The sequence below is a fragment of the Pseudopodoces humilis genome, chromosome 4, assembly GCF_049639895.1.
Source record: "Pseudopodoces humilis isolate 2021_Gansu_Grassland_sample_001 chromosome 4, ASM4963989v1, whole genome shotgun sequence".
NCBI classification, from domain to species: domain Eukaryota; kingdom Metazoa; phylum Chordata; class Aves; order Passeriformes; family Paridae; genus Pseudopodoces; species Pseudopodoces humilis.
In genome coordinates this window covers 52347440-52369564 of record NC_142203.1, presented here as the reverse complement: position 1 = coordinate 52369564, position 22125 = coordinate 52347440, and the positions used below count along the sequence as shown (strand labels likewise).

The 22125-nt window shown below is 51.3% G+C and overlaps 1 protein-coding gene across 1 annotated transcript; it reads left to right on the top strand.

The window, feature by feature from the left end:
- The first annotated feature begins 3190 nt into the window (after positions 1–3190).
- On the top strand, positions 3191–6151 carry FOXD1 (forkhead box D1). Its single transcript, XM_005522719.2, has one exon. It carries the CDS (start codon positions 3191–3193, stop codon positions 4466–4468), a length of 1278 nt encoding a protein of 425 aa, XP_005522776.2. The 3' UTR covers positions 4469–6151.
- The last annotated feature ends 15974 nt before the right edge of the window (positions 6152–22125 follow it).

The window sequence follows — 22125 nt, the reverse complement described above, 5'->3', positions numbered from 1 at the left end:
CTCATCTTGCTTCTGTGCAACCGTGGTTTTAGGTGCATGGTACATCAGATGATTCACAGCTAGCAGGGAAACCCTAGAAGACAGGCCCTGAGATCCTGAGTCAAGAGTGGTCGTTTGGTAGTTGGGTATGGGCAGAGAGTGGCAGGACAGAGGTTGTAAGGTGGTCGAGGAAGTTCCACGCGTTTCGCGGAGGGGCTGTTCTTAGGTCCCCTCCAAACTGCTTTTTTTTAGGGTCTCGGGGTCCCGTTCAGTCGCTGAGTGGGGGATTCTTGTCCGACCCTGCCTTTCTCGGGGGCTGCTTTGGACAGGGAGGCCACGCCTGACCCCCTGCCCCCGCACACGGCGTCCCACAGCCGGCGCTCCTTGCCGGTAGATGGCATCCCCTGTCCGCGCAGAGCAGCGCCCGGAGCGGAGCAGCGCCCGGAGCGGAGCGGCGCGGAGCGGGACCGGCCGCGAGGTGGGGGACAGGGCAAAGCCCGCGGCCCCGCCGCTGGCCAGCTTTTACCAAGGGAAATGCCACTCACGGCTGAGCCGCTGCTCGCCTTCGTCCTTTTCTTTCCTGCCTTTTTGAAACGGCACCTGCAGGGTTTGGGACGGGAACGATCTGAAGACACTTCGCAATCTCCAGGGATTGAAGTAACATCAGGTCTTAATTGCCCGCACTGGAGGCTGACTCAACTGACCCCCAAAAAGGAATCCCCTCAGCAGCCCACACACACAACATACACACCCCGCAGCGACAGACGAGAGCAGTGCTGCCCAAACCTTCCAGAGAGGTCCGCGCCACCACGCCCCGAGGCCACCCCGAACGGCCACGTCCAGAAAGATCCGCACCCCAGCAGAGGCTCCCGGGAACTCGGTGCTGTCGAGGAGCCGCCGGTGTCACACGATCAGTGAAACATCCGTGTGTTCTCTTAGCAGAGGATCGAGGGCAGACCCCGGCTCTTTTGGTTTGTCGCTACAGTGGTTCTTCCCCATGCGTTTTTAAACTTCACCGTTCTTCATACTTAAGAGCATTATTTTTTTGGATTGTTTTAAGATGGTTTTAAACGTTCAGGCTAGGAGAAGAAAAATAATAAAAGGGGAGGGGGAAGGAAGCAGAAAGCTAAAATACTAACTCTTTGGAAATATGAAAAACGTCTTGAAGACGAAAAATCCTGTCTGCCTTTCTTTTAGTAGCTTGCCCTGGGACCTCAAAACTATTTCGAAGAGTGATTTTATGAACTGTAGGAACTGTAAATCTCGAGGGATATATATTTTTCTACAGAAAAAAAAAATAGTTTGGGTCTAGATGTCCCTTTTTCTCCTTCTCTTCCCACCATCCCCCCCCCCCCCTCCCGTTTTGTAACTTTTGGTGGTATTGTCTTGCAGGCGCCTTAGTAGTGAACAAAATGTAAATAGGATTATTTGGAAATAGTAGAAAGGATTATGTTGTAAATCCATGGAACTGGATTTGAAACAGGGTGGCTTGTAGCTTTGGGTTAGGACAATATATCGAAAACGTATTTCAAGAAATTGGGTGTGTACGTTGTTTGCAAAGCGAGATTTGATCAATAAGGCTTTATCCATCAGTCTGCCCTTCTCACAACGATTTTTCCCTAAGAAAGAAATGTTCCCCTACTCCTATACCAGTCGGATCCTGCTTGCGGTTTATCCTGCCAGAACTGGGAACGATGGGATTTTTCAAAGCCTTTCTTTTTAAGACCATGGTAATTGCATTTCTGTCCAAATTTGTGGGGGTTTTATTTTGTTTGGGTTCTTTGGTGTTGTTTTTGTTTCTTTTTTTTCCCCTGCCAGCCCTTACATAAAGGGGGCCCGGTCTTCTGTCCTCGCATGGATCACCTGAAAAGGGGAACAGTGCCACTAAATTAGCAAGCAATCCTCTGCTGCTTTCTCAAGGGTGTTGCTCCTACTTAAAGCGAAAGTCCTGTTCTAAAGGACAGTGAATTTATTTCCTTTGCATACAAAGGAGATAACGCTAATTCTCTGTTAGTGTTTCTCATAATGGAGGTAGCTGCTTCTCTCTCTTTAATAACCATAGCCTTACAATTAAACTCAGAATAGTGGTGTGTTTAGGAGGCTGCTCTTTTAAAGCTTGTGAGGTCGATATAGAGAGATATTTTATTTCATTCTAAAGTAAATTAAACTCTCTAGGGTGGCGGGGGAGAAGTAGGGAAGGATATCTCTAAACCATTCCGCGGACGGAAGTATGAAGTTTATTAACTCACCATCTCCCTGTCCGGTGTATTTTTTTTTCCCCTTCCTTCCCACGGGAAGCAGGACCCCATCTCTGAGGGCAGCCCCGGAAAATACGAAGCTTCTACACTCTCCGGACAGTTTCTGTGAAGGTGCTCCTATATTTTCTGACAGACTTGCACTTTTTTTTTTTCTTCCCCCCCGCCCCCCGGCGGAGTCAAGTGTTATCTTTATTTTCCCCCTTTTCCGCTAAATATGGCACCCGTCTCCCCGCGACCCCCCCCTCAGAGCCCCTTCTGGATGAGGTGAGGCCGGGGGGGCCGGGACGGTGTTGAGGCGCCCTTCTTGGGCAGGGGGGAGACACGGCGCCGCTCGCTTCGCCAGGGTCTGACGCTGGGAGCCATGTGATGGCCCCCTCGCTATAAGGCGGGGAGGAAGGCCGCCCTCCCTGGGACTAAGCCCCAGCCTTTTCACCGTGTTTCCTAAGGCCCAGCAAGCCATCCCCTACGCCCTCCCTCCTCGCCAGCCTCCTCCCCTCTCCTCCTCCCAGGACTAGGCGCGCTCCCTCCTGCCCCGCATCCATTAATGTCTGACGCCTGAGGTGAGGAGAAAGAAGGGGTAACCGACTTCCAGGAGCGACGGCACAACCTTCTTGCGCCCACAATAACCGATCCCAACCGAAAAAAAAGCGAAAAATATCCCCAAAAGGGGGGAAGGGAGGGAAAAAAGATAAAGAAAGACATCCAAACGGCAGCAAAAATACCCTGAAACAAAACCCTGACCGGCCGCCGCCTCCGAGCGGGCGGCGGGAGCGCTCCAGAGGCGCGGCAGCGGCGCTGGGTGCCGGCGCGGCTCGGAGCGGCCCGCCTGCCAGTGGCGGCGGCGGGGCGGCTCTCCGCGGAGCGGAGCGGAGGCCTGGCGGTGGCGGGGAGAGCACCCGCTCTCCCGCCGCGCTGCGCCGGCCGCCACCGATGCGCTGCCCCGCCGCCGCGCCATGACCCTTAGCTCGGAGATGTCCGAGGCGTCGACGCTGGCTGAGGAGACCGACATCGATGTGGTGGGCGAGGAGGACGATGAGGAGGACGACGAGGAGGCACAGCCCCGCCGCCGCCGCCGCTCCTACGCCGAGGACGAGGAGGAGGACGAGGACGACGACGAGGAAGAGGACGAGGAGGATGTGGGCGATCTCCACGCCGCCGCCCTGCTGCCGCGGTCGCCTGTGCGAGGCGGAGGCGTAGGTGGCGGCGGCGGCGGGACGGGCGGCGGGGGCGCCGCCGGTGGCTCTCGGCCCCCCTCGCGGGTTGGCCCGCAGAAGGCGACGGCGGGCGGCGGTGGGGCGGGCAGTGGTGGCGGCGGCGGCGGCGGCGGCGGGGCGGGCAACGGCGGCGGCAAGAACAGCCTGGTGAAGCCGCCCTACTCCTACATCGCTCTCATCACCATGGCCATCCTGCAGAGCCCCAAGAAGAGGCTGACGCTGAGTGAGATCTGCGAGTTCATCAGCGGGCGCTTTCCCTACTACCGGGAGAAGTTCCCCGCGTGGCAGAACAGTATCCGCCACAACCTCTCCCTCAACGACTGCTTCGTCAAGATCCCCCGGGAGCCCGGCAATCCTGGCAAGGGCAACTACTGGACGCTGGACCCCGAATCCGCCGACATGTTCGACAACGGGAGCTTCCTGCGCCGCCGAAAGCGCTTCAAGCGGCAACAGCTCCCGGCGCCCGAGCTTCTGTTGCGCGCCGTGGGCCCCGCCGCCTTCCTCCCGCAGCCTCCGCCGCAGCCTCCGCAGCAGCCGCCTTGTGCCTACGGACCCTACGGCTGCGGCTACGGTCTTCAGCTCCAGCCTTACCACCCCCACTCCGCCCTTTTCGCCTTCCACCACCCCTCTCCTCCGCCCCGCCAGCCCCCTGCCGCCCCCGGCAGCGCCCCCGGCGCGGCGCTGCCCCCCGCCGCCGCCGCCCCCCCGGGCCCCTTGCTGCCGGCGGCCGAGCTGGCACGGACGCCCTTCGGCTACGCGCACCCGCTGGGCCCGGCGCTGGCGGCCTCGCTGCACTCCGCCAAGCCCGGCAGCGGCGCGGCGCTGTCCCGCTCGCCCTTCTCCATCGAGAGCATCATCGGGGGAAGCCCCGGCCCCGGAGCGGGCAGCAGCTGCGCCTCGCAGTCGAACGCTGCTGCGGCGCTGGCCCGCTCGCTGGGGAGCGCCGGGAGCGGCCTGCCCCCCGCCGCCACCCTGCCTGCCACCCCCGGCTTCGCGGCACGGATCTCTAACTGTTAAGTGTTTGGGAGTCTTTCCGAAGGTAGGATCTGGGGTATCTCCTTTCTCCGCCGCTCGGACGCCCGGCGGACGCTGCCCGCAGGGGCTGCCTGTCTTTGCGTGGGGATAATTGTGACGGGGCTCGGGGGCCGTACGCCGCGAGCGACGGACCTCCCGTGACCTTCACTAGTGCAAAGCCAGGTGTAGATTTAGATATTGCACGAGCAGGCGGTCACTACATCGGAAAGTTACTCGCTACTCCTTAAAAAGAAACAAACATGGTGATAAATAATGTCTCTAAACCGTTAAAGTTCAGAGATTCTCAGGTCTAGGAGCTTGAAAACAATAATGTACAGGAGAAAAAAAAAGGCTGGAGGGAGGACAGCAGAGCAATACTTTTTCATTTAGTACACTTGTCTCATGTACTTTTATAAAAGAAAAGATTAACGTGTTTACACAGAAGAAAGTCAAGATTATCATTTCTTATTTTAACCTGTGTTTTGTATTATAATAGACTTACGGAGTTTTTTATTTTGTACTTTATGCGTATTCTTTACAAGGAATATTGTTAAAATTACTGGCAAGTATTATTGTACCATTTTAATGTAAAATTTTTACACATTTTCAAAAATAAAATTTTTAATTTTCAAAAAAAAAAAAAAACAACAAAAAAAATCAAAACCAAACCCAAAGACCAAAGGAGCTCAGCCAAACAATTGGCTTTGGATCCTTCCCTCCTTAGCACTTCTCCTTTCTTTGGGACACTGATATTTTTTTCTTTGGGATTAATAGCAGAATAGTCAAGAAATATTCTATAGGTGGAAAATTATTATGCGCAGATTTGACCGCAAAGAAGAAAATAAAAATACGATCTTTGCAGTCAATGCATTGTTAACCCTAACAGATAAAGAAAGACAAAAAAAACCCCAAACATGCCAAACAATAAAAAAACAAACCTCCCCCCCCCCCCCCCCCCAGAACACCAAGAAAAAAAACTACCAACAAAACAAAACAAAAACACTCTTCAAAAAACAGCAGGAACGAAAGAGGGGATAAATAGAAATAGGTCTCTCTGGAGGGAGTAAAGCCCAGTTCTGTAAGGCACCAATCAGGGGATTGATTAAAAAGCCGGTTTAAAACTATTTTTATACTTTTGGGTGTGTTTTAAATCACAACTGCATCAATTTGGTTTCCAAGAGGCCCAAAGGAAAATTCTACTAATAAAGGGCATGCATTGAACTTAAGAGAGATTTGTTCTAGACACTTATGGTTCTTTGACGATAATAGTGGCATGTGTTTCTACTTTTCAATACATAAAATATAAAATGCGCTTTGTAATATCCTCGTGTGACGAGTTGATGAAGTGTATAAGCTGTCGAAGTAAGGATATTTAAATGTAGAAAACAAACCATGAGTGCCGCTTTTCTGATTCCAAACGTCGTTTTTAACAGCACAAGGTCGATTGATATCTATCTGATAGACTTTAAAAAATTTTAACCAAAAATCCGGCCTCGAATATTCCATATTAGACATGGAAAAGAGAATCGCACGTTTTAAGAGTGGGCATGTGAATGCTTGCTGTGCTAAGAACACACGTTTTTCAAACCAGGGAGGCTTTTCAACTACGACTGTATTTATAACAATTTAGGAGACTCGGGGATCAATTATGTACATTTTCATAATAAAAAGAAATTTTAAAAGGGAGGGATGTTTCTTAGTGCTCTTTGGAGTGAGGGGGGCTTTTACATATAGAAGTACTTTGTCACCTTGGTTTTAAATATTCTCGTAGATAGAAAAGTGGTGCTTCTCCGTTTTGTTTGTAGCAATGCTGTGTTAAAATAGTGTATTTCGAAAGCAGAAAGACTGGGCATAAGGTCTCTGCTGGTCTCCATTTGCAGTCTGGAGCTGGGAGACCTCTTTGGGTGTCCCGGGTTCCTTAGCAGAAAAAGAAGTAAAGTCCTTTCTAATTTCTAAAACGGGAAAATGCCCTAGAGGCACCGTGTACGTATCCTCCGGGGAGAGCACGTCTTTTTCACGAGAGACCGATTAATTCACTAACCCCGGGACTGGCCGGGGGATGCGCCGGGCCGACGGGCCGGTGCAGCGCGGAGTACCGAGCTAAGCAGAGGTCCACCTCGAAAAGGCAGTTTTGCAGGGGAGAAGGCAGCTGTGGCCGTGTGGCGGTGCGAGGCTCCCTGAGGAGGGATGCTGCTGGCCCTCAGACTGGGGTCTATCTGCTCGATTCCTTGCTATCTTCACGAGCAGTTAGTTACATGTGAAGGGTAGATTCCGGCGACCCACTCTGTGTTTGTTTCTCTTGGCTTCTCCGCAGTAGACCCTGGGGACCCCGGCGACCTCCCCCAGGCAGAGCCCAGCCTGGCCCATGCCGGTGGACAGTGGGGTCCGAGTGTGCACACCGCCCGTCCTTCAGGTCTCCTCGGAGGTATATGGCAAGCAAACTGCTTGGCCACTTGCTCCTTTCGCGCTTTTTGCCTGTTGCCTGCATCTCGTGCGGACCAGACCTTCCCTTGGGAATTGGTAGGGAAGCTGACAGGAGCAGATTGCAGTAGGTGGTATAGATTTCTTTTTTTTTTTCTGTAAAAAAAAACGGGGGCGAGGGGGAGGTCTGGGGTGCTGGTGAAGGACCCTTTTGCCTGCTCTCCTGGAGTTGGCGGGGAAGCCACCTAGCCTCGGTCCCGGTCCCCAGGGTCCCTGTTTCCCCCTCTGCTGTCCCGGAGCAGGTGCCGCCAGAAAAGCCCCGGCCCCACAGCCCTTTGATGAGCTCGCAGCGCCGTCGGTCCGCAGCGCCCCTTTCTCATGCTAATGGCCCGCCGTGCTCTCTGCGGCTTTCAAGACTAACAGAGAGGCTGACAGTGTCCTCGCAAGGACAGAGCCCGGACGATCAATTCCTCCAAAACAGTCTGGGCCCTAATAAACAATCTGGTGGGACATGCAGTATAGCATCGCCTCCTTCTCCTCCCAAAGTGTGGATCCATTAACCCGTCTCCTTGCTCATCATATCCCCGTAGGGCTAAGAGACGAATTACTGGATCTGAATTGGAAGGGAATTGCTCTATGAGGGGGCTAATGTTTCAATCAGTTCATCCTGAAGGACCACACAAAAAGAAACTTTTTAGTTTGTGGTGCTATTATGCGGAGTTTTAATCTAGGCATAGATTTAACCAAATGTTATCTATTGGGAATTTAATGAAGCCCTTATGTATTCAATCGTCTTTTATGCCACACACAGTGTCTCTATCCAGAAACGTTTCCTTCCACGTAGTTCTTTGTTTCTGGTGGGTGATTTATATATTTTTAATTAGGTTTTTAAAAAATTATTTATTTTCAAGCATCTTGTATAACGTTTCTTTTAAGCAGGACTGTGTTAGGTCCCTTCCCACATCCCCTATAAAAGAGGTTTCCTCTTCCCTCCCTGGTTTTGAAGATGATTAGTTTGCACGTCCACACACTGCTCCCTTCCCACTGGAGCGCTCCCACTGCCTTGTGCAGAGGTCTTGGTCATTGTGCCTGCTCTTTCGACACCTCCGTGGGCTGCGATGGACAGGGTAGCCCGGGGGTCCGGCCGAGCCCCGTGACTCCCGTGCACAGCTCCCCGGCCTCGAAGCTGCTCTCAACACAAACCTTCCCCACCCGCACCTCCTTCGGACCACACCTTCGGTCTGGTTTGTATTTTAGGTGCCGTAAGAAGCACTCCTGGGGTCACCGGGGAGCACATCCCCTGCTTGCAGGCTGGTTTCAAATACCCAGGCCCCATCACCAAGTCTGGAAAATGAAAGAGGGGGGCGAGGCCCTCACCTGCTCTCAGCTGCTCCCTTTCTTGCAGCGCTGGCGGCGCGGGCAGAGCACACGATCACCCCCGTAGAGATTGAGGCCTGTTTGAGGGATCTGTGGGAAAGTGGATCTGGTTTGACTGTCCCTTGGCACAGCCTGGAGACTCTACGCCGTATGTAATACTTTCCCTCAGTACTTACAGTAAGTACTGCAGTAGTTCTGATAATATTGTATTTGACAGAAATAATGGAAATTATGATTGTGGCCAAACCGTCTCTGCTCTGCAACTTGATAACCAATGCAGATCCATTTTTCAGCTTGTTCACTGTGTCTCCCCCACCTGCAGTGGTATTTCCCCTGCTTCCCTCGGCGATGGGCTGCACGCACCATCAGAACCCAAGCAGCGGCGGGGACCGGCTGCCCCGTGCCCACAGCTGGGTGCATCCCGATCAGGTAGGTGTCTGCCATTCCTCACCCTCAACCTCCAGTAGCCTGCTGCAGGTGACTGCAGGGCCTCTCCACCCTTCTCCAAAAGTCCTTTCTCCTCTGCAACCCTCACCATGAGAGTCACGTCGGGTAGCGGCCGTTGAGGTCTCTGTTCGCTGCCCCTTCCTGCGCTGCAAAGCACGACCCAGGAGACATTCACGCAGAAGTATGTGTACGTGTGTGCAGGAGAATGGCACTTCAGAAGGTAACAAGCTGCTGCCGGATCCACGCTGCGGCGACAACTGTGCTCAGTGCCTCATTGCACAGATGGTGCCCGCCGATTTTGGGGAAAGACGGAAAAATTAACACGAATTCCAAGTCGGTAAGCATCTTGCTCATGTTTTTAACTTGCGGAAGAACTCTGTTCCCCGCCGCCAGTCTCCGCCTGGAGGTGTACTGCGGGAAGCCGGCCCTGGAAACACGCCGGCCCCTTCCCAGCTGCCTGTCTCGGCTCACCGCTCAGTTACCAGCACGACTGAAAACAACAAGGGCAAAGGCTGCGGGATTGGGAAGGCACGCACGGGGAGCCCCTCGGCCAAGCTCGCGACCAGCCCGGCTGATGCAGTGCGGGTGGCACCGAGGGCTGTGCGCGGCCGCGCAGCGGGGCAGAGCCTCCGCGGCTTCAGAGGTGCTCCGCCGAGCCCGATCGTAGGAGCGGAAAGGCACCCGGCAGCGTGTCTGCGGGAATCACCGCGGGAAGCCCACGGAAGATGCATAGCATACGAAGATGTGCCCTTAGTGCAGCTCCCCTGCTCCGCCAACTATCTCAGTGAGAGACACAGAGGCACCCGCTGCGCTCTGAGCCACAGAGAGACCTATCGGCTAGGCACCGTAATGCCCAAAATGAACAAAAACATATGGACTGCACTGGACGAAAGGCACTTTTCTTATTTTTCTTTTTTTTTTTTCTTTTTTTTTTTTTTTTTTTTTTTAAGAGCGATGTCTCATCAATTTCAGAAATTCTACCGCTCAGCTGAATTCAGAAGGAAATTTGTGGTTGCGGGTTTTTTATTTTTCTAATCAAAATAATTAAACTTGCCCTTCCTCCAAGCCACAGGAGACCTGTTGAATTGATTCTGTTTCCCTTTCGCTGATGCAGTAAAACGGCATGCAGAAATCCGCGGGCCCCCATATTTAGATGATAGATTATGCAATTTATGTTAGAAGCAAAAGGATAATTAGATAATGCAGTTGTTGTATTAATTCATTTCTTGAGACTGGGAAAGTCTTAAGACTTATCTACGGTCAATCCGAAGATATTTCTGTCCCCTGCGTGGAATAGAAAAATATGTGAGTGCGTCGAAACTCTTGTGAACATTCGGGAGTGTGTTCGCACCCGGTGATATCACCGTCCAGTGCCCGCACAACTGTAGCACAACTGCGATCATCGCTCCTGCTAATGCCCAGGCTTTGTCAAGTCCTCTTAAAACTCGTGAATGTCTCTTCGTACCGCTGTGGTCGTAGGACTGCTTCTCTAGTTTCATTGCAGGAGAGTACATGTGCACCTGTATACACGAGATACATTAAATACACACAATCAAGATTAATGAGGTGACTTCCCTGGGTTTTCTTTTCGTAAAATAAACACTGTCACGTCTGCTTATTCAGCAACAACCAGACGAAACAGATAGCGTTCTAATATACGAGTATACAGCAAAATTCCACCTGTCTGCTGCACAAGCCGGGTGGGGTGGGGGAGGATAGAGGAGAACAGAATAAATAGACAATTAAAAGAACCATTGGTGAGGAAAAAAAAAAGGAGAAAAGATGTCCAGTGCCGAGTGAGGAGGGACAGCTATATCAGGTGATTTTGCTCCAAAGTGGATGGTATCAGAAATTACGGACCATGGAAAGAATAATTTATACTTTCTTTCCATCCTGGTTGTGCAAAAGCGTCTGAGGCTGCTCGGTGGGCTCTCCCTCCTTCATGGAAGTCCTTAACCTGTCTTTCTCTATGCAGACGGCGCTGCCTATGGGGCAGTCCACGCAAATGTGTATCCTCTCACTGCCCCCTCAAGCGCTAGGCAGCCGGAGGCCCCGCTTGCACAACACAGCAGATCTCTTCCCTTCTACTTCTCGCTTCTGTATGACAAGCCAAAGGGTGGCCCTTCTCTGAAAATTAACCGCTTTAGATCGCTTTCGGCACTACTTCCTTCCCGATGTCTCTCCTCCTGGTGCTCAAACATCTGCTGCCCGGGACATGATTTTCAGTGGAATCCCCAGTCCTGCCCGTCCGCCTCTAAAGCAGATCTCCCGTCCCACGCACCGGAGCGGGACTACTGACAAGAGGTGTGGAGTGGATGTTTTTGCTTTTCGAAAAACTCTCTTCCCTGCCAGCCTCCTCCCCACCCAGAAGGAGTCCGTCACAACACGCTAACACACACGGGCAAGCCAAACCTAGGGCTTCTACCAGAGATTTTGAACCCGGTCCCGGAGATGCTGCTGCGGCTGCAGCTGCAAGACGGCGCGGTTCGCCCGGGTAAGCAGCACAAACCCCGTGGCCGTGTCGGGGCGGAGCCGAGGGCGCTGCCGGTAGACCGGCAGGAGGGACGTGCTCTGCGTCTCCTCCCGGCCCCAGGTACGCAGCCGTTCTAACAGGGCTGTCTCGGCCGCCCGCCGGTAGAGCAGACCACTCCTGCTGTCGACGGAGCACTCTGGGTTCATTACTCCCCCCGATGAGGACAACCTTCAGCCCAGTCCTGTCCTGCCGTCGACACCCACCGTGGGGCGCGCGGGGGCGTGTGGGGTGAGGGGAGCCCGGTGCCGGCGCTGTAAATCCCTCGGCAATTGAGTTCTGCACCTTTGATTTGGAAAATCGGATTCTTTGAGTGGAAACAGTTGACAGGAACTTAAAAGGATTAGCTGCATTCCACACAGGATCATTTTTACTCCTAACATTTTGAAACGATTGATCCCTTCCAGACCATAAACAATGTCCAGAAAAATGATCTAACGAGACTTCCATTGTTTCCTTTTGTCTACGAATCTCCCTTTCACCAGCAGTTTGATTAGGGATCAAATCAGCCTTTGACAGGCTGGATTGTAATCACAGATACATTATGCACACCGTTTTCCCTAGATAAGTACCGAATTTGAAATAATTCATAATTTGGTCCGTAATCTCAATCTGCCAGAAATCGAGCAAGTGCAGAGAAAGGCAGGTTGGGGAAGGAGCAGCGAGAGCGGGAGGGAGAGGACTGGGAGTTCAATTATCACAGAATGCCGAAATGAGAGGTGGGGGCATTTCCCGAACTTCTCTTGCTGGCTTTTGTACAGGCCTGGCAGAAGAAAGAGAAGGAGAAGGCCCACAGGTGCACAAACCTGCTCGGAACGTAGAGCATAGAATACAGCACGCACGGCCCTGTTCCCCACCGTGGCCCGAGATGACTCGAGATACGCGGGCTCTGCTTTGTCCCTCTCCCCTCCTCTTCCCCTCCAGTCTGAGGGCAGGAAAGTTAACGCGGAGACATTAACGGGGAAGGGAGAGAGGAGGCCCTGCCCTGTCGTGTTGACCGGCCGACTTTTCCTCTGTTTTGACACCTGCGTGCACTGCCCTATGCTCCTCTCCCTGATTTATCGCCCAATTAAAGGTTCAGCCTTCCTCGAACCACCCGTGCTGCCTCCCCTCGACGGGTCTCCGAGGGTGACGTCTTCCCGGCGACAGCACGGGAGGTGATGGGTCGAGGTGGCCGCTTTTCGGCCCCTTCTGTTTCTCTTCCTTTCCCTCCTTATCTGTGTGATCCCCGGGCCCCGTATCCCAGGAAAGAGCCTGCACAGCCAAAGTGGTGTCCAATGGGCCCGGGACTGTGCCGTCCAGCGAGGAGTGCTTCCAGCCCAGATGGGGGGAAAACTCAGCCAGGAGAAACACCTCAGTTAAGTCTCCCCTTCAATTAAGAGACAGCAGCTCCTTCCCGTCGAATTTCTCTGGACTTGTTCTTCCTGTCAGGCTCTTCTTTCTTCTTTCTTCTTTCTTCTTTCTTCTTTCTTCTTTCTTCTTTCTTCTTTCTTCTTTCTTCTTTCTTCTTTCTTCTTTCTTCTTTCTTCTTTCTTCTTTCTTCTTTCTTCTTTCTTCTTTCTTCTTTCTTCTTTCTTCTTTCTTCTTTCTTCTTTCTTCTTTCTTCTTTCTTCTTTCTTCTTTCTTCTTCCTTATCTCTCCCTCTCTTGCTTCTTTTTTTTTTTCTTTTCCCTTTTTTCTTTTTTTTCTTTTTTCTTTTTCTCTCTTTTTTTCTTTTTTTTTTCTTTTTTTCACATTTATCTCTTTTTTCTCCACACTGAGAACAAGCAGCTCCCCGGCACATACTGGTAGCATTGAGCATCTTGCTAACTTAACTGTGTCTTCCTTGTATCTATCAATCCACCTTTCTAATTAGACTAATTAGAAGATATGTGGAGTGTTGCTGAGTCCATAGACTAAACTGCTTAGGGCTTCTGAAAGGAAAGCTGAATGCCCGCCATGGGAGGTGGCCATTCAGGGGTACGGTAACAGTTGCTACATTTATCTCCCGCTATTGAAAAGAGCTCTGCTTAAAGCTCGATTAAAATGTTTGGAAACTAATGCCACCCTGGATCCCTCTCTAATTAGAGGGCCTGGATAGATCACCCTGAGCAGTCAAAAGGAACTCCTTCCCGGGCTTGGCTTTTCTGCAGAATTTCTTCTTTCCCCACAACCCCGCCCCCACCTCCAAAAGAGAAAGAAGCGGGGGGAGGGAGGGGGTTGAAAAGGAGAGGAAGATAACGGAGCTATAAAAAGGGGGGCAGAGAAATGACGCTATGCCAAAGTCATTCTCCCCAAGCGTTATGTTTGCTCCCTCCCTAACAGCAGGCACAGGCTCTTCCTCCTGGATTCCTTTTCAGTGGTCGGGATAGCTTAAGGCTGGGCAGCTCCTTCTCCGCTGCCTGCTGCAAGCCAGTCAGGAGGTCGGGAAGGGGAAAGAAAGGCCGTCGCCGTCCTCCTTTCTCATGCACAGGTGCGGAGCGTGTAGACCGGCTCCCTTCTTGCCCCACTCTCCTCCTCGCTGTGCCCCGCCGGCCTTGTTCAGGAAGAGCAGTGCAGTAAAAAAGGGGAGGATGGAGGGTGGAGAAAAGTCACCCACGGAAGTGACGGCTCCTGTCCCCCAAACGTTGCCTGCAGGAAGCCCAACGCAGAGCAGCACTTTCCAATAAGCCGGGCTGAGCCGAGGAAGGACGATTGGAAATCCCTCCCCGGGGTACCCTGTGCCTCCTGTGCCTCCATCTCTAATCTGAGCACACCGCAGAGCACCTCAGTACGCACACAAGCATTTCTGTGCGCCCGCGGGGTCTGCGGAGGGGCGTGGGCAGCCCTCGGGTCGCTCTGCTCCCGGGAAAGGCAGCCCAGCACTTCAGTGTCCGGCATCACGCGAATTTGCTGCTCTGTTCCTTCCCCGTACTACAGAGACACATTTTATCCTCATAAAGGGGAACCAACGACTGGTGCCGGCAGGGGAAGGGATGAGAAGGATGCTCTCTTCATTAACACAAGCCTGTTACACAGATGACTTAATTTACGGGATAGGTATGACCAAAAGTGCCTCACACTCATGACTTGGCAGGCTAAGAGCCTGCGACAGCTGGGTCTGGCCCCGGGGAAGTGCACCGTGCCAGCAAACAGGGGTGCAGCGGCGGCCCCGTCAGTACCATCGGGTCGGTAGGGGTTGGTGGTGTGAATTTCACCCTGTGGCCTTTGGTGATTACAGTGTACCAAGTATTGGCAGCAGAAAATAAAGTCGGGATTTAATTTGTTATGTTGTTGTTGTTGTTGTTGTTGTTGCTGTTGTTGTTGTTCTTGCTCTTCTTGTTGAGAACGATGCGATGTGCATTCTGAATAAACTGTCCAATCTACCAGGGAAAAATATCCAAAATATCCACATCCCGTTCTGCCCGTATTGTCCCAGGAGATGCCCCTCTGAGCCTCTGGCAGGTGGGATCTCCTGAGAGAAAGAAGTACGGGGATGGCAGGCACAGCAATCTAGTTGAGATCTTCCTTTTCTTTCAAGCCTCCAGAGCCACCTTATCTTGAAACCTTGTGCAGCGGAGGGCAACAGGAGGGAATTGAGAGGATCTGTTCCTCTTCGTCCCAGTCATCAGGCGACGTTACCAGAGGGGGAAAGACCAGCTCGAGAGCCGGATGAGCCGGCAGGTGGGAAGCGGGGTGGCTTCACACAGCAGGCAGTGTCCCGGCTCTGCCGCTCTCTTCCTCGGCCAGGCGGGGGGCTGCTCACGCTGTACCATGTCTAATTCCAGTGAACTCAACAGGACGAGTCCCAAGGACAAAACCGATCAAATATTTCCCTTAGGGACATACGGGGAACCTCTCACGCTGTATCATGTCTAATTCCAGTGAACTCAACAGGACGAGTCCCAAGGACAAAACCGATCAAATATTTCCCTTAGGGACATAGAATCTACTTTATTTTCCTCTTTTCCACACCCCCCCCCCCCCAAAAGCGAGTCCAGATCAGAGAACAGATTTTTTCTTTCGGCTGCAGAGAGCGCATCTCTTAATAAAATATTCTCAGAGGATCTCACTGGGGACTGCGGGTTGAGGGGACTCCCTTAGGACCCGCCTGCAGGATTGAGAGGGGAGATCCCTCCGTCATAGAGAGGAATTTGCCCTCTATGGGGTAGAGCAGGAGCCTTTTTCATGGCTGCTGGGCCGCTCTGGTTACTGAGGGTGTAAGATAGAGGACACACACACACACACACACACACTCCAAAAGGCAGGCTAGTCTCTTGCTCATGGGCTGTTCCCTGCCTACATCCCTACAGCACGCACAGAATGTAGAGAATTTAATCATGAAATGCAAGTCCAGAGGTGCCTAAGACACAGTTAGGAGGCATGCCCGGACTTTAAGAACCAAAGTAATGACAGGTAGTTGAGAGTTTGCTGAGTTTTACTGAGTTTTAGAGTTTCTTTATTTTAGCATACAGGATCTTCCCAGGACCACTGTCTGCATTTCTAGAGCCCAAGGATAGACCCTGACACTGGTGACCTCTCTCTTTTGGAAAACAAGCAGATGAGAACAGAGCTTCGTGTCCAGACTCAGGGCAGCTGCAGCTGTGTGCCTAGTAGTCCATCGCAATCAGCAGGTGGCTGAGCTGCTTGTCTACACTTTACATGTTTCACATTACTTTCCTCGTGGGCGTTATACAGCAAGTTTCCTTGTTAGCACCGGGATTTTCTCTCTTTTTTTTCTTGTTCTTTTTCCTTGTTTGTTGCTTTAATAAATTCACTTGCGGAATTTCTTCAAGCAGCAGAGAGGCAGAGCTCTGGGATGAGAGGTTTAGCTGAAACCTGCGCCCTGACACCGATCCACACCCCTGTTCCTTCTAGTCTGGGCTATGCCTTTGCCTAGGATGTCTTTTGTGTAGTCGTGCCATTCACCCCAGGCTGGTCAAGAAGACAAGTGGTGGGAGATTAGATGTTTTTGAGGGGGGAGCGGGAAAGAGAGAGGGGAAGGCTGAGGGTAGAAGATGGGTTAGGCTTCTCTGAAATGCAGAACTCAGTGAAAATTCTGAGCAGGAAGGCATACAGAGTCATAACGCGTGCGGGGAAGATGTGTGGAACTGTGGACATTTCTTCATTTCTCTTTTTTTTTTTTTTTTTTCCCCAGCATGTGCTTCGGACAGAAACAGGTTGATTCAAGGGGCCCCACGCCACCCTGCCCCACTGCGGAACGGCCTTTTCCAGGGCTCCTGGGGCTGCTGCCACAGGGATGGTGAAGCGTGAAGGGTCAAGGGCTTTACTAAGGGAGATTTCAGAGAGACGGCGATCTGCGTGTCTGAAAACACGCACTCCTCGCCATCTCCCGCCAAAGTACCCTTGTGATGTGGCAATCTCAGTTTGTCAGAACAACAGTTCTCTCCAGATGTTGATGGCAGAAAGAGATAAGAGAATTGAGATAAATATTTGTCCTTCAGGAAGGAAGTTATTAAATTAACACCCCAATGTTTTCACTATCTAATGAGTTTTGTCAAACATTATTTTTAAAAAGTCAGAACAGAATATGTGAAGTTTTGCCTTTGGCTGGTGCAGTGGAGAGTAAGAAAAATATATTAATGTACATCATGGAGCCACGCAAGCCACTGCTGGACTCATACAACAGAAGGTAAATAGATTATTTTGTTTAACAATGCTGACAGCTTGTATGGAGCAGAATTGGAGAGATCTAAATATTAATAGACTCATTCAAGTGGAGCAAAAGTTACAAATCATTAGCTGAAGAAATTTGGCTTCCAGCCCACATTCTATAAGGGCATGAGGGAAGTGTGGTAACTGTGCTGTTGCCGGCTACAGAAGGGCAATTTTTGTATATAATTTATTTAGATGAAGTGTGCAGAATGTTTTTATTTGTTCTACTTCTAGCTGTCTCACCTCTGTGTGAACTCCCCAAACCCAGATCTACTCCAAATACTTCTGCTCCCCCTTCTGCACACTTCCTTCCAACGTGTTTGCTTTGGCAACTTTCATGTTCTTGCAAACAATTCTTCCAAAGATATCAATCACTCTTGCACCCAAAGAGAAATACTGTACACTCAATGCGATGACAAAATGAAACATGTTTGAAGCAAACCATGTGTTCTAGTGTGCCAGGGATTATGTTATTTGCTCAGGGAATATGTTCAGAATATTTTAGGCTTCTGTTACTCCTGTGATAGCAAATTTTATTGTCTGCTGCTAGGATTTATTATTTCGGAGACAACCCAAATACCTCTTTACAGGTGGAGAGCTTCTAAAGGGGCAAGCCTACTCTGCGTCGAGCTGGGGGAATTTATTGGCCCACGATATCGCATTTTGTAATCCCGTTCAGCCCGAGATGTGCAGAAACCGCGGCAAGCGGGCCTGGTGCCGGCAGTGCGGCGGGAGGGCACGGCCATCTCTCACCCTTGTCCACCGGGCTTACACGTGCCCCACGCCGGCCGGGGGAACGGAGCCAGCGGCGTCCTGCCACGGAAATCCTCTGCCCGCGCCGGGTAAAGCCGAGGACGTGGGACCCGTCTGTGGCTCCCGTGCGGAGCCAGCCGACAAGTAGGAGCCCCTCGAGCGACTGCTTTCGAGCGGCTCGGGAAGGTTGCGTCGTCCCCCGGCCTAGGCATGGACACTGATGCGTGCCTGCCCTGCCTCCTGTGAAATCCTAATTTCACGTCCCGATTTTGAGGGAGTTGCCTTATTTGGCGGGGCTTTTTTGGTGCAATTTTTTTTGTGTGTGCTGTTGTTTTGAGTTGTGCAGATTTTTTTATTTGTTTAGTTGCTGTTTCTTTGGTTTTTCTTCAGCCTTGTTGGCCAGGAAGTGGAGCATACCAGGGGGATGGTCACCGTGCGTGTGGTCCCACTCGACATTAGGGTGTTGTCGGACTGTTCCGAAAGCCCGGGGATCTGGGTATCCCCGCCGCTTTGGCCCTTCCGTGTGAGCCGGGTTCCCGTCCTCTCGTCTCAGCACAGGCGGAGAAGGATCTTCCAGCACTGGCACTCTGCCTCGCCTCTAAAATGCTCCCCGCCAGATTCGCAGCCGCGGAATTAGTCTTTTCCACTCTAAGTGGCTCCGCGCCCCTCTCCCCTCGCTCTCCGCCTGTGGGTGTCCGTGCCCACGGCACCCTCGCGTCGGCGTGAGGGCTGCGCCTGGCCTCCCTGTAGCGACCTAGCACCCACTCTGCAGCAGCACGAAGAAGCCGTCGTCACCCTTTGCCTGTACCTTCCGTGCAACTGGTTGGCTTTGAGTGTGGACCTTCCCCGCCCGCACAGTCCCACCCCCGCTGCCGCTGCGACTGCTCCAGCTCGAAGGCGGCTGAGCTTTCCTTATCACTAAAAAGCCAACCTGGTGTCTGCACACAGTTATGCCATGCTTCTGTCTCCTTAAAGACCGACTGGATGCCGTTACTGGATGTAACGGGTCTGCGAGTCAGATGTCATTAAATTATCGCGATTATTCATGAGCAACTGCAAGCTCATTTTCCTGGTTTGGCGTTGCTGACCGAAGTGAGAGTCCCTTGTTCCAAAAGAAGCAGAGATGACTGGGAGCAGAGCCACCAAGCGAGGAACACCCGGGTTTCTGACCAGGAGCATATTTTAAGTGCAGAATACTCACATTTCTCTGAAACTCATTGTTAAACTTCCTCTGGCAGGACTCTTACTTGGCCGGGGATCAGAACTGCTTCAAACAGAATAGGTCTTACTGGATCCTTCTGGGAAAGAAAATAGGTTGTAGGTTATTAGAGCAGTAAGAAGGATTTTAGTGGCTTGAGATAACAATGTCATCTCCCCACGTGCTCCGTGACCGGTTGGAGGAGCCAGAACTGGCCTGCTCAGGACAAGGAGCAATGGTTAAGGGGAGCCCTCTGTTCCCTTCGAGGAGGACTGGGTTTCAGAGCATTAAACGCCCTAAGCAGAGAACGGCTTCTCGCATTAATCGACAGTGTTAATCCAAGGCTTTCCTCTTTCCCTCTCCTCCCCTCCTACCTTCCCTCTCCCTGCCTCACCCCCTCCCCAACGCTCCGCAAGGAAATAACATTTTGTAAAAGATTTCAGCGGGGAAAACAGAGAACACATCTTTTTTTCCCCCAGAAATTTTAAAAAACATCTGTGTCTCTCCGTGTGTGTGTTGACTCTGCAAGCATTAACTGGGAGGGATATCCTGTTCTGAAAAAGTTGATACTTTCCCCCTTCACACCTCGGCCTAAGGACACTCGATGTCAGTTCCAGAGGGTTTTACTGACGTGTTGGGTTGGTTTCAGAAGCAAAATCCTGCCAAGGAGCTGCCGCCCGTCTCAAAGTGACCATGTCTTCTGTCAGTACGGGTAACAGGGACAACAAGGTGTGCCAGCATAAAAGTTAGCTCACGCTTTAGGTCTCGACCAATTCTTTCAGCATTAATAAAAAACGCAATAAGAAAAGTGCATGCAAGGCTGTGAAACATCTAACATTAAACAGTGCCCGCACACCAACCAACCAACCAATAAAACCGCCAAAATGTTAAAAGTGAAAAAACCCCAGTTTTGCAGGGGAAAGTAAACTACTGAAGATGCCATGAAAAGCCAGGAAACATAACAGGAGGCTCTTTCGGTGCTGAGCTTCGTCTCTTGGAGGGAGTTGGATCCTATGAGAGGAGCCCGACCCCAACCCGATGATGAGCTGGCAGACACCAGAGGGTGACCACTGCCACTGCTCCTTGCAAGTGAAGAAGAAACAAGGGAAATAATGCATATGCGTATGGAAGGACGGCTGGGAGCCGGTCTGCCAGGCAGCGGGAGAGCGGGCAGAGGCTTCCCCAGGCAGCTGCAAAAAGCCTTGTCGGGTGGAGATTGTCCAAACTGGGGGTTCCTTCCCCTGGTTGGGGTCCGAGTACCCAGCAGTGAAAGGCCACGGTCCAGATCTCCTCCGGGGTGGGTTAATTCGGGTCCGGATTACTGGGACTAACCCCGTCCCAATTCGTGGCTTCTTCTGATCTTCGACGTGCAGCGCCCGCTCGGCCGCTTTAAACACGGCGAGGACAGCGACACCACGGGACTGCACGAATGTCCTTTTTTCCAGGATACGACGACGGTATGTATCTGTTCGCGGGATATTTTTCCTGTCCATCAGTGCTCGGCTTCCTTTGGCTTCGAAGAATACCTGGCAAAGCACACTTGAAACTTGAACGAGGTCTATTTGTGACTGTTCATTTAATCTACTAGAAAAACTTCCCGAATGACCTAAATCAACTGTCGAGGCAGAATAATCTCAACCACATTTGGTTTTATAATAAATTAATACTGCTGTCTATATAGTCGAACGGAAAGTCAAAAGCCAAACCAAAACCCTTGTGAAAATAAATACTCATCAGCAAATATTTTGATTATTTAAAAATGCTTTAATAAGTGTCTAGAATTTCAAAGGAAAATAAAAAAAAAAATATGAGAGAGAAGTGGCGTGTCAGCCCGAGCGCCACATGTCTCGCAGCTCATCCCCGAGCGAGAGACGAGACGTTGATTAGCCTGGATTGTGGGGGGTTGTAGGAATAAGCCCATGGAGTTTTATTTGCTATTATCTCATTCAGCGGCTCGTACGACACTCCAAGCCTCCAGCTGAGTGTGAGGCTCCGCATCGGGAAAGGTGCAGGTTAAAATAGAGGTTCCAAAACCATCTCTATCTACCCAAAGCAGTGACGATTCACTTGTGCGCGGGGCTACGGGGGCTCGGGGTGCCCCTAGAGTGTTGGGGAGACCCAGCTGGAGAAGGAGACGGGGAGAAGCAGCACTGCGGTCCTTCCCTCTCTTCCCCCGGCTGCGCAGGCTGCATCACCGGCGCTTTGCCTGCTAGGGCAGCGATAAATAGCCCGGGGATTCGTCAGCTTTCTGATCCGCAGGGCTGGATGCCTGAAATGTCCAAAGCTGGCACGATGCACGAACTGAAACCTTTATAAACTTGTTTCCCTTTAAGTCTTTATTAACCACCCCTAAGGAGTATGGTTGCTGCTGCTGCTGCTCTTGCACGGCGGTGGTCTGGCACCTCCACGAAGCACACATGCTAAACAGATTAACATGCTTCGGCTGACCCATACTTCACAAACCGGGGGATAGAATTTCTCCAGCTCCATGTGGAAATTAACCTACATGTAGCAATGGTCAGCTGCGAAGAGGGAGTTCCCAAGCAATCTAAACAACCTACAGTTCTTTGTTACTTTTGGCCTTTCCCCTCCCTTTCCATGATTAAATATTTATTAAAATAGGAAACGTTTTTTTTTTATAAAGAAAAATAATAGGAAGAAATCCCCAACCAAACAACCTTCTTCCTCCCCCTTGGCCCCTCTTCCCCTTTCTCTGGGTTTATGCACATACTTGCAAGAGCTTTTGTGCCGCTTTTTTTTATTTGTTGTTTTAAAAACGCAGAGCTTTCTTTTATTTTTTTTTTTTTTTTTATCTTTTAAAGCCGGCTGAAATCTGCGTTGCATGGCTTATTAAATGCTCTTGAAAGACAAGTTGAATGCACAGGTTTGGGAGTGTTATCAATGTTTGAAAGACTTTGGTCTCTGATGTCGCCCTCCAGTCATTTACATTTAAAAACATCCAGAGGTAGAGCTGACTGTAGGTAGTTGAGCAAGGAGTTTCTGGCATGCTAATCCTACCACGTTCCCTGTGACAGCCTCTTCGCCGGATCGACCCAACACCTTCGCCCCACGGCTTCATGCTCCAAGTTTTCAGAGGGGAAGAACAACTACAAATAACTGTTGGCTTGTGTCACACGGTGCTGTCAGGGTAATAAACACACGGCTTCTCCCCCAGGAATTCCTAATCCTCCCTGTGTGGCTCTAGCCCTGTGGATAATATCATTACAGGACTAAACAAATAAACAGTCTATCTGAATCAAGTGGGAGGCATTGGAGAGCACAATTCCTCCCTGCAAAGAT

Coding starts and splice junctions, on each gene's coding strand:
- FOXD1 (XM_005522719.2), top strand. CDS start 3,191: ATGACCCTTAGCTCGGAGATGTCCGAGGCGTCGACGCTGGCTGAGGAG.